Below are 13,347 nucleotides of genomic sequence, written 5' to 3' on the forward strand. Positions count from 1 at the left end.
TTATGCTCTAATAAATTTGTTAGTCTCTAAGGTGCCACAAGTACTCCTTTTCTTCCTGTAAAACAGGAATCCCTGAGAGTGGGCAAAGTTGTTTTGGAGGGAACGCAGGGGACTCAGAAAAAATATAGCCAAGTCCTCTGAGCCAAGGTTATATTAAGAAAAGGGTGAGATTTGGGGGCATAAATGAAAAGGGGTCAAAACCAGGGGAAGGGATAGTAGTGGTATAGAGAACTTCCCACTTTACCCTGTGGCCCAATCACCACAGTATCTGAAAAGGAGTACTTGTGGCACCTTAGAGACTAACAAATGTATTAGAGCATAAGCTTTCGTGAGCTACAGCTCACTTCATCAGATGCATTCCCTAACAAATGTATTAGAGCATAAGCTTTCGTGAGCTACAGCTCACTTCATCGGATGCATTCCGATGCATCGGAAGTGAGCTGTAGCTCACGAAAGCTTATGCTCTAATACATTTGTTAGTCTCTAAGGTGCCACAAGTACTCCTTTTCTTTTTGCGAATACAGACTAAAACGGCTGCTACTCTGAACACAGTATCTGAGTGCCTCACAAGGTCTAATCTATTTAACTAACCTCACAACCCCTTGGTGAGGTAGAGCAGGGCTGTTATCCCCATTGTACAGATCAGGGACTGAGGCACAGAGAAACTAAAGGCCAGATTTTCAAAGGCATTTAGGCACCTATTGGGATTTTCATAAGCACCTACTAGGTTAGGTCCTTTGTAAACCTAGCTGCATCTTTAGGTGCCTAAAAACCTTTGAAATTCTGTCCCTAAGACACTGGCCTGAGGTCATACAGAAAGTCCACGGGGGGAGTAGAAGTTTTACTGGATTAAGGTCTAGAAGATTTGACTCTCCAACTTTCTTTCTAGAGAAAGAGCTGCCCAGAACTCCTGTGCCTGATTATTTTCCATTCCTGCCTGTACTGGCCCTGAGATACCTCAGAAGTGTCAGGTTTTTTCTCAACTTTAAAATACAAAATTTTCTTGGTGTTTGGTTTTAAATATTCTCCTGTGAGAACTGCAACTCAATCACTGTTGTGCTGTGCTTAATAGCCTTCTGGAAAGTAACTAGCCTTTAAACAGAAGTAAAAGCAGTGTTGCTACTCTAATGATTTTGTCATGAGTCTCATGCTAATTGTTTTCCTTAAAGCCTCAGCTCCTGGAGTCAAGTGGATATGTGATGGTTTCAGCCTTTATTCTTAAAGAAAAATGAAGTTTCTAGCCCTCATGGCTGTGGAAAGATTCAAAATGTGACCCCAGTGCACCCTAAAGGCTCAAAAAGCAGAAGGCAAATTTAAAAAAAACACCAAATCTATTATTTTTACATAATCTCATGATTGTAAAGCCAATCTCATTTTTGGTGAGCCTGATTCATGATTTTGAACATTTGGGATTGGCAATACTGTGAAAGTAACTGGAGAGTGTCAGTTTCACTCCTGTTTAAGGTTAGTTTCTAGTCCATTATTTGTAGTGAGGCAGGTGCAGTATAAACTCATGGGGCCTTGCCCTAGTAGGATGTTTCCAAAGTTAACTGATTCCAAGCTATTCCAAACTTGATGAACTGCAAAAAAGTGGTAATCTAGATTTTTCTACAATTGTTGTATTTAAGAGTTAGTAACAGAGAATATACATTACAATTTTAAACCTACCCTGGGTGTCCCTTAAGTGATTCGACACAAGATGTGAGAATATGTTAGTATTAGAGGTGAGTGGGTCTAATTTATTTAATCCTCTTTTTTATATAGGAATTAGATACAGTGCTCCTATTAGCTAATTTCTAAATTATTATCAGCAACAAAACCCTAGAGTTTTCAGGTGCCTAAGTAGCCCCTGGAATCCCAGTTAAAGTTGCCTCCCCCTACTCAAATCTGAAATGGCACCCCTGGCAGGTGGATAGAGAAGTGGGGGTGGGTTTGGGTTCTGCTGTGAACTGAATCTGAATTTCAGCATGTGTCAGGGTATGGTCAGGCATTAACACTGCAGCTCCTGTTCATAAAATGTATTTGTCAACATGGTATTCTCCTGGGACAATCAAATAATTGCCATACTGTGTTGATCTCAAACTGGAATGCTCTGGCCAGCCTGTATACTGTGACAGAAGGAATGGGTTTGGGAGAACTTGAACGTATGACTAGAGAGGAGTTTTCCTTGCCTTGTGCCCAATAAGTAAAAGAAATAGGAAGACTGTTTGAAAGGAGAAGGCGTGAGTGTGTGCCCCACAGGAAGTGGGGATTTGTAGTACTGGATGAATCTGACCAAAGCTTTAAGAGCTCATTAGCTGGGATTTATTGTCAGCACCTGATGGGATTCAGGGGTGGGTGATTGAAATATTTAAAGCTGGCTGGGGGATTTATTCCAGTGGGAATTTTGTGGTTAAATCCCCCAGTTGGCTTTGAAAATCTCATCTGGCATGTCTTGTATCTGAAGACTGATCCATTAGGACTCTGAACACGGAGAGGTCTAATGCACAGACCTGTTTGGTGCCTGCCCTGAAGTGCTGACTGGGTCAATCCTGGGTCTCTGGGTTGATGGACATGGTTTCTCCTTTCCAGGTTCCAGCTATAACATTATTCAGATTCCTCCGCAGAAGTCAAACCACAATGACACGTTACAGGGAGCAAAAGTTCTGTGCTCCATTGCTCCGGCAGAGAAGATGAAACCCTCCTACTATCACAGCTTTGGTGAGGTGCCTCCCATCCTCTACTAGGTCTTATGCATGCAGATCCAGCACACAGCCTACAAGCTACAACTTGCCATACTGGCTTCTAGTAGCAGAGGCAGGTTGTTCACTCACCCGTACTCCCAGCAGTTCTCGTGACCTCATTTGCCTTTTGGAGCAAAATGTTTTGATTTCCCGCTTCTGTCAATTCAGGAATGAGTGAGAACTACGTGATCTTCATTGAGCAGCCCATCAAGATTAATCTTTTTCGGGTCATCACATCCAAGCTCCTTGGGAAGCCCATTGCTGATGGGATAAACTGGGAGCCTCAGTACAAAACCCGCTTCCACGTGGTGAATAAGCACACGGGAGAGGTAAATCTTCTGCTATTCCAGCTGTTACGCAGGCCTAGATTTCTCCTGTTCAGTCAATCTTAGAGCCCACAGGAAATGCCCCTGGCTTTTGGCAGCAGCAACCTGGGCTGTATGGGTCAGTTCAGGAACTACCGCAGTATTGGCTTGAAAACCAGGGAATGGTTAGGCTTCCTGGGTGAGGAGTTATTAGGTGCTGAAGCAGAGGCAAATGCAAGAAATCTCTCTGCTGCCCCTTAAAAGAATGTAGAGCAACAGGCAATTAGGGGCTCCTGGGAAGCAGTCCTGGAGTTGCAGGTACAAGGGCTGAGATGTGCCTGCCAAATCACCTGGGGATCCAGGTGTAGGGTGAGGAGTGTGACAGTTCCCCAGGAGGTGCCACGTGGGTGTTGCGGCCACTGCCCCTAGTTCTCTGGGAGGTGAAAAGGGTTCCCTTCCACTGCCACTCCAGGTGGGGGGTGGTGCATGGTGGGAGGGGCCTCGTCATGGTGTGCTTTGGGCTCCAGATTTCCTGAATCTGGTTCTGCCCATAATTGGCTGTGAAACTGTTATTCTGCTGGGGTCTAAGACAACTGGTGCTGGAGATGCTATCTCTGTGTGCGAAAAGCATGATTGGAGAAATGGAAAGGGAAAATGGGACTCTCCAGGGCCCAAGTAGGGTCTGAGATTGCTGGAGGCGGGAAACAAAGCTGTTTTTTGTCTCACTGCAGCTGCTTCCAGGGCAGTTTTGCAGCAAGCCATTTGCTACTTTCCATCAAATCAATGCCTTTGAAGATCAGGGCTGTGTGGTCCTTGACCTCTGCTGCCAGGATGATGGAGAGAGCCTGCATACTTACCAGCTTCAAAACCTGCGCAAAGCTGGGGAGGGTCTGGATCAGGTAAAGCTCCTGCCTCTGTGTCTGTTGTATGGGACCTGCTGATCCCAGGATGACTGAGCTGAAGGCTGGGAAATGCAGAGGGAGCTTTACAGTCCCTGGAGTTAGTTGGTCTCATTGATTTGTGTGTGACTCTTATCGTGGGCAAAATGAGAATGTTTCATTGTTTTAGAAGCTGTAAACTTGTATCTAAGTAACAATGACATTAAGCCAAGGAAGGGTGTGGGAGGGCCAGGGGAATGGCCAGGAGGAAGGAATAGAAAGTGCTGGGTGGGAGGGAGAGGCAGAGTGGATGGGACAGTCGACTGGGAGTCAGGAGACCAAGCTTCTATTCCTGGCTCTGCCACTGACTTGCTGGGTGAACTTGGCACTACCCCTCTCTGTGCTGGTTTCCCCTCCCATTCTTTGTGTGTCTTATCTATTTAGACTGTGAGCTCTCTCAGGCAGGACTATTTCTCACTATGTCTGTACGGTGCCTGGTACAATGGGGTCTTGATCTCAGTGTGGGGCCTCTAGGTGCTGTGCTAATACAAATAATCAGAGAGCAGGTAGTCTTGGAATGGGGGGAAAGTCTAATGCTCCACCCCGGGGACTGAGCTCACCAACCTGTTCATCTCTCTCTCTCTCTCTCTCCCTGAAACTTCCTGTTTTCCTAACAGATCTATAACTCGACAGCCAGAGCTTTCCCCCGCCGCTTTGTTCTACCCCTGAATGTGGATTCAAGCATGCCCATGGGGCAGAACCTCAGCCCTTTGCCCTACACATCAGCAAGTGCTGTGAAAGAGGCGGATGGGACGGTATGTCTTAAAGGCATAAATAACTACATTGAAAGTTGTTTGCACCTGTATTGTCTTGTCCTGTGATCTTTTTAGATCTTGCCACCTAAGCAGAATCAGGGTTGTCTGTATTTGGATGGAAGTCAGTACAAAGCCCTGGCACTGTGTTGCTGGAGATGCTATCTTTTAGATGAGATGTAGAACCAAGATCCTGACCCCACATGGTCACTAAAGCCCCTGTGGCACTTTTGGAATGAGTTGGGGTGTTAGTCCTGGTGTAACTGGCCAAATTCTGTCTTTTGATCCCAAAATTCACCCTGCATTTTCAGTTGGATACAAGATTGCTCTTCGCCTCCTTCTCTAAACCGTTGTGTAGTGCTGCAGTGGGTGGTTAATCAGTTCCCGTGTTCCACCCAGAAGCAGAAGGGCTGACTCAGGTCTGTGTAGAGCTGTATGGACACGTTAACGCTGTTGGGAGGCCCGGGTTTGCAGTGCAATGTGGATGCTCAAGCACAGACTTGGACACACCAAGTCTGCAAGCCCAGGTCCCACAGACCTGGGCTTACTATGCAGTGTAGACATAGCCCCAGAGGTGGAGTCATCTCAGTGGTGGAGGAGCAATCCCTGGATCATCTTGTCAAGTGCTTTAGGATCCTGTAAGCTGAAAGGTGCTGTACAATACATTGGAGTGCTGATGCTGGTATGGAGACTTTCCCCCATAGCTCAGCCTTATGGACCCTTTTGAAACGCCAGAATGCTGTAAGTCTTTTCCTTGGGTGGAGTGGATAAGGGAGCCAGTATGGTTCTGAGATGGGCTGGCTAGAGGTGTCCAGGGAACAAAGCCAAACATTTCATCTTCCCTGTAATAGCTGGGTAGCATGTGTATGAGACCAGTTTAGCATTGAAGCATTTGTCCCAGGTCAGGGCTCAGTAACACCCTTGTGTTCGGTTGCTTTCCCTAGGTCTGGTGCATGCATGAAAATCTCCACTCCGAGGACCTGGAGGAGGTAGGGGGCCTGGAGTTCCCCCAGATTAACTACTCACAGTGCAACGGCAGGAAGTACCGCTTCTTCTATGGCTGCGGCTTTCGGCACATGGTGGGGGATTCGCTGATCAAGATGGATACAGAAACCAAGAAAATAAAGGTGTGACGCAGTTGGATCTTCTTCTTTAAGACCCTGGAGTTGTCCCCATTCAATGACTCAGCCTGTGAACTGGCTGTTGTGGGTTTTCTGACCTCCTGCAGCCCAGGCAGCACTGTCACTCATCAGCACTGGGATCTATTTAACAGAGGGGCTGGGGTTGGGCCCACACTTCCATTCTCTGCCCTGCACTGCGTCAATGTGACACTCTAACACAAGAAGCAGACGTCTCTGGACAGACCAGGGCAGGGGAAGGGGGCTTGGGTATGGAGACAGGATCAAGATGATCTTAAAAAGTGTGCCGCCACATTATCACAACGAACACAGCACCGGAAATGTGTGCACCAAAAGATTGTTGTTGGGTTCAGTGTGCAGGCGTTGAGTGGTGCTGGTGGCCTATGATATACAGGAGGTCAGACTAGTTGATCTGGTGGGCCTGTCTGGCCTTAAGCTCTATGACTCTAAAAATACAGTGAAACTCACAATGTGGAGGTGATGCTTCCAGGGCACTTGGAATTCAGGCTTTTGTGGTCTGGGGCAATGAACATAAAGCTAGCGTGTTCTGCCCTACCAATGTGCAGTATGTGACTAGGCAGAGTTATACTATACCTCACTGGGACAGATCTTAATCTCTAGGCCTGTGATGTGGGACCTTGAGTGGCATAATGGGGCTGTGATAGCCACAAGTGTTTTCCTGCTTTGGTGGGTTTAAACCCCAGACCTGTATTTCCTTGTCAACACTAATAGGCTAAGGGGTCAAAGGGAATTGGGGTTTGTCTGAAATAAGTCCTCAATTGGGTTTAATTCAATGCAAGTTTGTGTGTGGACTCTTATTTTAGAATAAAGTCATCCTGTTTTGTTTTAGCTTTAATTGGAATGAATTACCTTAGGCAAAATCACAACAGGGGCGTGTTTATGGTGAAATAAGAATGTCCTCCCACAGAGGCATCGAAATGATGCAAGATATGAATTAAACGCAAAGTAGTTATTCTGGTGTCTCCCTTTTTATGTAAGATTTCCCCAAGCTTTAAAAACACAAGCAAGTTCTTTATTGAACACTACAGGGATGGGCAAGACTTCTCCCTGAAAATTTTCTCTCTCTCCAGATTGTCATAATCTGGCTGGGAAAAGCCTCTGGAAGCTCTAAATATCACAGGTTTTTGAAAAGGCTCTCTTTGTGCAGGAAGAAACCCGTGTTGGGCTCAGTCTGTCCTGGCTTTGCAACAGTGGTTCATTAACTGATTATTTGTATTACTGTAGTGTCCAGAAGTCCCACTGAGACCGGGATCCCATTGTGCTAGGCACTGTACACACATGCACATTCTCTCTCTCTCTCTCTCTCTCTCTCTCAGAGAGAATCCCAGCCCTGATGAATAGACAGGACAGAAGAAGGGAGGGGGATGAACAAGAAGTGAAGAAACTTGTTCGAGGTCATAGAGCAAATCTGTGGTAGAGCTGGCAAGAGATCAGTGCCCTACTCACCAGAGCACTAACAAATAATATTTAAGCTGTAATGACTTCATGATTTTTAGTACACTCAAGTACATCTCTTACTTTCCTTACTGTTTTTGACAGCTTTCAGAAAAGGAAAGGTGATCTCTCTACTAATTGGTGCTTTTTTATTTAGCAAACATTTTCTCCCTTTTATGTTATTGCTGAAATCAAAACAGATGAGTTAATTTCAGTTACCCTTTCTGTACTACTGGCAATGTCTTAATGGTTGTAGCAAATTTTACAAGACCTAGAAAAACCTGGTGCAGGCTTGGTCTTGCTGCAGCATTTATAAAGAATTCCTATTTTAAAAGCAAACATCAGATTAGAAACTAGAATCCAGAAGATCCTCCTGCAGATCATAACAGTTTCTGTGTTAGGAGTGGCCGGGTGGTCTGTGTTAGAAGCAGCTGGGTGGTCCATTGGACTGGGATAGAGGAGACCTGTGTTCTGTTGCTGGCTTTACCATTGACCTGGTGTGTGACCTTGGGCAAGTCAGTTCATGACTCAGTATCCACCCTGTGCCTTGCTTGTCTATTTAGCCTGTCTTTGATGCAGGGCCTGTTTCTCGCTGTGTTTATAGATTCATAGATACTAAGGTCAGAAGGGACCACTCTGATCATCTAGTCCGACCTCCTGCACAGCGCAGGCCACAGAATGTCACCCACCACTCCTATGAAAAACCTCACCTATGTCTGAGCTATTGAAGTCCTCAAATCATGGTTCAAAACTTCAAGGAGCAGAGAAGTCTCCCTCCAGTCAACCATGCCCCATGCTACAGAGGAAGGCAAAAAAACCTCCAGGGCCTCTCCAATCTGCCCTGGAGGAAAACTCCCTCCCGACCCCAAACATGGCAATCAGCCAAACCCTGAGCACATGGGCAAGATTCACCAGCCAGATACCCAGGAAAGAGTTTTCTATAGTAAATCAGATCCCATCCATCTAATATCCCATCTCAGGGGATTTGGCCTATTTACCCTGAATATTTAAAGATCAATTACTTACCAAAATCCCATTATCCCATCATACCATCTCCTCCATAAACTTATCGAGTAGAATCTTAAAGCCAGATAGATCTTTTGCCCCCACTGCTTCCCTTGGAAGGTTATTCCAAAACTTCACTCCTCTGATGGTTAAAAACCTTCACGTTGCAGCAGAAGGGCTCACCAGAAGGGACTTGATCCTAAGGACACGTGTGAGAGGGAGAGTGCAAGGGTGGCGTGGCGTGGCGTGGGGGCGGGGGGTGAGCTGGGACAGAGAAATGCGGGTGGATGGAATCAGAACAAGTCCTCCGTGCGTTATAAGCCCTAGGCTAGGCACAGTGAAGGTGGATTCCCCCAGGATCAGAGTCAGAGAGCTCTCCCCTGCCCTGATTATATTAGGCAGGTCACTTTGGGTTCTTTTGCCTGCCTCGCAGGAGCCACTTCACCGCCCCCAGAGCGCTGGAGTCCTGCGGTGATGATGGGGCCCTGGCGCAGCGGCCTTGCAACGTGGAAGGTGGGAAGCCCGAGAGGGCAGCTCAGGGTATATCAGGGAGGCGGTGCTGGGGGCACAGTCCTCCCCCCTCCGCCTGTTGCAGCCTGACGCTGGTCGCTGTTTGGCTGTTAGGGACCCTGGAGAGGGGGATTGTGCCGCCCCTCCCCTAAGCGGCGCGCCAGCCAGCGTGCAGCCTCGAGCAGGGTCCTCTGCAGCCGCCGCCCTGCCCCCACACAGCGCCCAGGCACCGTCCCCACACTCGCTCAGCACGCGCCTCACCTCCCCGGCTGCGGGGCCCGCATCCCAAATGTTATAATGGGGCATCAATCTCAGCTGGGAACTTGAGATGCTGCTGGAACAGAAATAATGAATAATAATGTTGATCATGCTTTTGAAAACTCTCACAATCTTTAGTGTTCAGTAAATGACCCTCACCTGTTTAGTGTAATTAGTGACACTGTGCATATGAAAGATTGGAGGGGATGTCTCGGTTGTGGTCCTCTCTTTAATGCTACTCTTCTCTTTATCTACCAGTGGGAAAATGTCTGTCTCAGTCCTGCTCTTGATTTATCTAGCTCCAATAGGTGTGGGGATAATGGGAAACGCTTGACTTCTTGTTCACCTTGGATGAAGGCTAGATGGGGACACTCAGCGCTGCTTTATTGATGTGCTGTCATTGAAAAACAGAGCGAAATCCATCTGTGAATGAAGCATCTCACTACGTCCAGAGCTGGTCTATGCCCCCTTTGTTCCCTTCTGCATTCCCTCCACTAGTTTGCTGTCCCCACTTGTTGCATCTTGTCTTAATTTAGACCAATCCTGCAGGGAGCTCTGTGTAGGCAGCTTCAGTAAGTCAGTGGGGTTCATTTTTTTTTTTGAATCGCTTGTATGTTTAATTGCCAAGAAGTCTTGATAATAGGCACAAGTGTACCAATAAGCATGTGACCTTTAAAATGAATGACTGCCACAAAACAAAAACTTGAATACAGCAACAGCATGTGTTACTAGATTTACAGTCGACTTTTAGACTCTTCAGCTTTTAAGGGATTTTCTAAACCCTGATGATCAGCTAGTCATGGGCTGGAAATAAATGGGTTCATCATAGGCACAGGGATCTGCCTGAGTGGAGCTCTACTGACTTCAGTAGGTCCAGCTGTGTGGAGCTAGTTGCAGGATCAGGGCTTTAGATTGTAAGTTCTTCAGGGTACAAGGTGTCTCTGCCTTTCTGGACAATACAAATGGGCTTTGATCCTGACTCAGGTCAAGTGAGCTGTAGCTCACGAAAGCTTATGCTCTAATAAATTTTTTAGTCTCTAAGGTGCCACAAGTACTCCTTTTCTTTTTGCGAATACAGACTAACACGGCTGCTACTCTGAAACCTGGATATCAGCAGTATCTAAATCATTATAAAGTGCATCTCTTCTGTCTCTTTTTTTTTTTTCCTGGCCTGCTAGATTTGGCAAGAGGATGGATTCTACCCTTCAGAACCCGTGTTTGTGCCAGTGCCTAAAGCCACTGCAGAAGACAGTGGGGTCATTCTGTCTGTAGTGGTCACACCCTTGCAGGTAACTCATTCTCACATCTCACAAGTAGCAAGAAATTGTTGTGTGGTTTTTAAGTCATAGAATTGGATTTGGTGCCCTCGAGAGGGCAGTCCCAACACTTTATTCCCCATGCTCATCTGTTTTCCAGTCCCTGTACTGCTGAGTTTATTTGCAGTCACTACACCCTCTGCAATTGTCAATCGCAGCAGAGCATCAGATTCCAAATAGCAGCCTAGTTTCCAGAGTCAAAGCTGCTTTGAGGGTATGTGTGGGTAGCACTGGTTCTGGCTTACTGTCTTGAGTACTGGTTTGAGCAGTCTCGCTGTGCAGACAGATTCTTCCTTGTGGAGTAGGAGATGCATTGGGGATGGGAAGACAGAATGGAACCCAGCACTGTCATTCCTCTTGCTGTCTTTCATTCTGTAGAACCAAAACACTTTCCTGCTTGTCCTGGATGCAGAGACCTTCAGAGAACTGGGCCGCGCAGAAGTCCCAGTGCAAATGCCTTATGGATTCCATGGCATCTTTATCCCACGTTAATGGAGAAGCCTGCTATCTCATATTAGAAGCTCCTGGCTTCTTGGAGCTCAGGGCTAGGTGAAGCCCAATGTGAATCTCTGCTTTTCCTTTCCTTTCGCTCTTGCATTGTGCCTTTTATGAAGGAGCTGCCTCTGTAGCCCCCAAACCTGTTCTCTGTGCTGCTGCAGTATTATTAATGCGTAGTGAATGGGTCTGAAGCTTATACTGCGCAAGGTGATAGCCCCTTCTCCAGAAGAGCCCAGTGCCTTGGCTCACTCCATTGTCCTGCTCTGCCAGTCTGCTGTAACCCCCGTGCTGCCAAGAACTGGGCAGGCCAGGGAGGCAGCAGGTGCCAAGAGAGCATGCTTCTTCCCAGCAGCAATGCGCTCTGAGCGGGAGAGGCTAGTCAGCAGCTCTGCTCGGAGCGGTGGCTTTGGCTTTAGTGCACAAAGCTAAAGGCGAGAAGGGGCCAAGGGAAGGAGGGGAAATTGCCTCCTCCGAGTCCCAAGTGTGCCACTGCTTCTTCAGGAAACTGTCTCAACTCAGCCAGGAAGAGCAGAGAGGGAGCTGCCCTACTTGGCAGCTGGAAAATGTCCGTTCCAGTCTGTCTGTGCGCTAACAACCTGTGCAAATATCATGACTCAAAGAAAAAAGATGGGTGTCATCCCATGCTTCCTTCCTGTCATTGAAACCCTCCATATCTCAGACCATGCCCCTGCCATGCATCCCTAGTGAAACCAGTGTGGGTCAAACACCCCGCTGCTGTGTCCCTGCCACGCCCCCTAGTGAAACCCGTGTGGGTCAAACACCCCTCTGCTGTGTCCCTGCCACGCACCCCTAGTGAAACCAGTGTGGGTCAAACACTCTGCTGCTGTGTCCCTGCCACGGCCCCTAGTGAAACCAGTGTGGGTCAAACACCCCTCTGCTGTGTCCCTGCCACGCCCCCAGTGAAACCAGTGTGGGTCAAACACCCCTCTTCTGTGTCCTGCCATGCACCCCTAGTGAAACCAGCATGGGGCAAACACATCCCTGACATGTGCCCACAGCAGAACTAGTGTGTGAAACATGCCCCTGACACCTTCCCATCATGTCCCCCAGTAAAACCAACATGGCTCAAACATGCCCCTGACACATCCCTGCTACACCCCCCAGTGCAATCAACATGAGTCAAATATGCCCCCACACCGCATCCTGTCATGAAATCAGCATGGGTCAACACATCCGTCATGCCCCCGACAATCCACAGTGAAACCAGCAGGTGTCAAATATAGCTATTTTTATTTTTCTGCTTAGGCACACTTAGAGGGCATTGCCTTAATTGACCTTCCTCCAGTCGAATATAACTCTCATTCATTCATCTTTCAGGTAGATGGGCAAGTCTCTTATGCTCAGATGCTTTAGTTGTGGTGGGATGGGTGAAGAGGGAATGGGTTAGTTGTTTGTTTGTGGAGGCCCCATACAGCAACTTATCTGTCTGATTCTACTAATAAAAGACTGCTCACAGTGATTGCTACATGGGGAACGGGCTCAATTTCTTGCTCAGGGATTTCTCGAATCATACATTTTAAAGGCCAGAAGTGACCATTATGATCATCTCTTCTGAGCTCCTCCATAATAACATAGAGAAACCCACCCAGACATTTCTGCAGTTGTTCATACTGATACAGGTGCGAGGGGCAGAAATCCAGTCCCCTGGGCATGTATTGCTTCAGAGATACTACACTACCCCCCTTCCCTGAGTGAAGAGCATAGCCTCCGCTGCTGGACTTTGGCGGCTGGTGTTCACTACACACAAGCTAGCCTGCTCTGCTTTGTACCTAGCTCCAAAGCATCATGTAGGCCAAATAAAGAAACAGATTACCAAATTAGCACAGCAATTCAGATGCAACTCTCCCAAAATAACAAGCTCTAGCCCGAGCCTGATCCTACTACTCATCTCCCCGCATGCCCCAGAGAAAGCCAAGGAAGAGAAATGAGCTTTAAACTAGGGTTGTGGCAAAGCAGGGGGAGAGTATTCCACAGGCAAGGCCCCCCTCTCACTGCAAACACTTTAAGCCAGCTCTTTCCAAATTAAACCAGGCCTTATCTTGGGCCCTCAGAGCCATCTCAACTGCTGCAAATAGCACCCACAAATGAATGGGCCACACAGATGGAATAAGTGTAGGGGCTTCCATGACAAGGGAAAGCAGCTGTGACTGGAGGAAGCTGACATCGCCCACGTCCTTGTGACAGAGGTCCTTAGAACAGGGACAGGCCATGTCAATCCAGCCCCTTTGCCCAGGGCTAACAATTAATCCAACAGGTAACACTAAATGGTGAGGAGATGCAGACACCAAGGAGGGCAGAGAAATTCAAAGGCTCTAGGGGCGGTAAATGAAATAAGATTCAACTTAGGCTAACACATTTGTGGACAAGTAACCCAACCCCCAGGTGCTTATTGGGAGGGAGAAATCTGGGAGTAAGGTTACTGAAACA

At 47.4% G+C, this 13,347-nt stretch overlaps 1 protein-coding gene across 4 annotated transcripts in view; it reads left to right on the top strand.

Moving 5' to 3' along the window:
* The window catches only part of BCO2 (beta-carotene oxygenase 2), a 91,758-nt gene extending 79,376 nt beyond the window's left edge, over nt 1-12,382 (top strand). For all 4 annotated transcript variants that reach the window (XM_038380550.2, XM_038380553.2, XM_043501061.1 and 1 more), the window contains 7 exons: nt 2,572-2,700; nt 2,892-3,052; nt 3,760-3,927; nt 4,584-4,721; nt 5,663-5,845; nt 10,264-10,374; nt 10,780-12,382. In XM_038380550.2, the coding sequence (XP_038236478.1) occupies nt 2,572-2,700; nt 2,892-3,052; nt 3,760-3,927; nt 4,584-4,721; nt 5,663-5,845; nt 10,264-10,374; nt 10,780-10,893 (1,004 nt within the window). In that variant the 3' untranslated portion in view covers nt 10,894-12,382. The remainder of the gene's footprint in view (nt 1-2,571; nt 2,701-2,891; nt 3,053-3,759; nt 3,928-4,583; nt 4,722-5,662; nt 5,846-10,263; nt 10,375-10,779) is intronic.
* The last annotated feature ends 965 nt before the right edge of the window (nt 12,383-13,347 follow it).

The sequence above is a fragment of the Dermochelys coriacea genome, chromosome 22 (genome assembly GCF_009764565.3).
Source record: "Dermochelys coriacea isolate rDerCor1 chromosome 22, rDerCor1.pri.v4, whole genome shotgun sequence".
Taxonomy (NCBI): Eukaryota; Metazoa; Chordata; order Testudines; family Dermochelyidae; genus Dermochelys; species Dermochelys coriacea.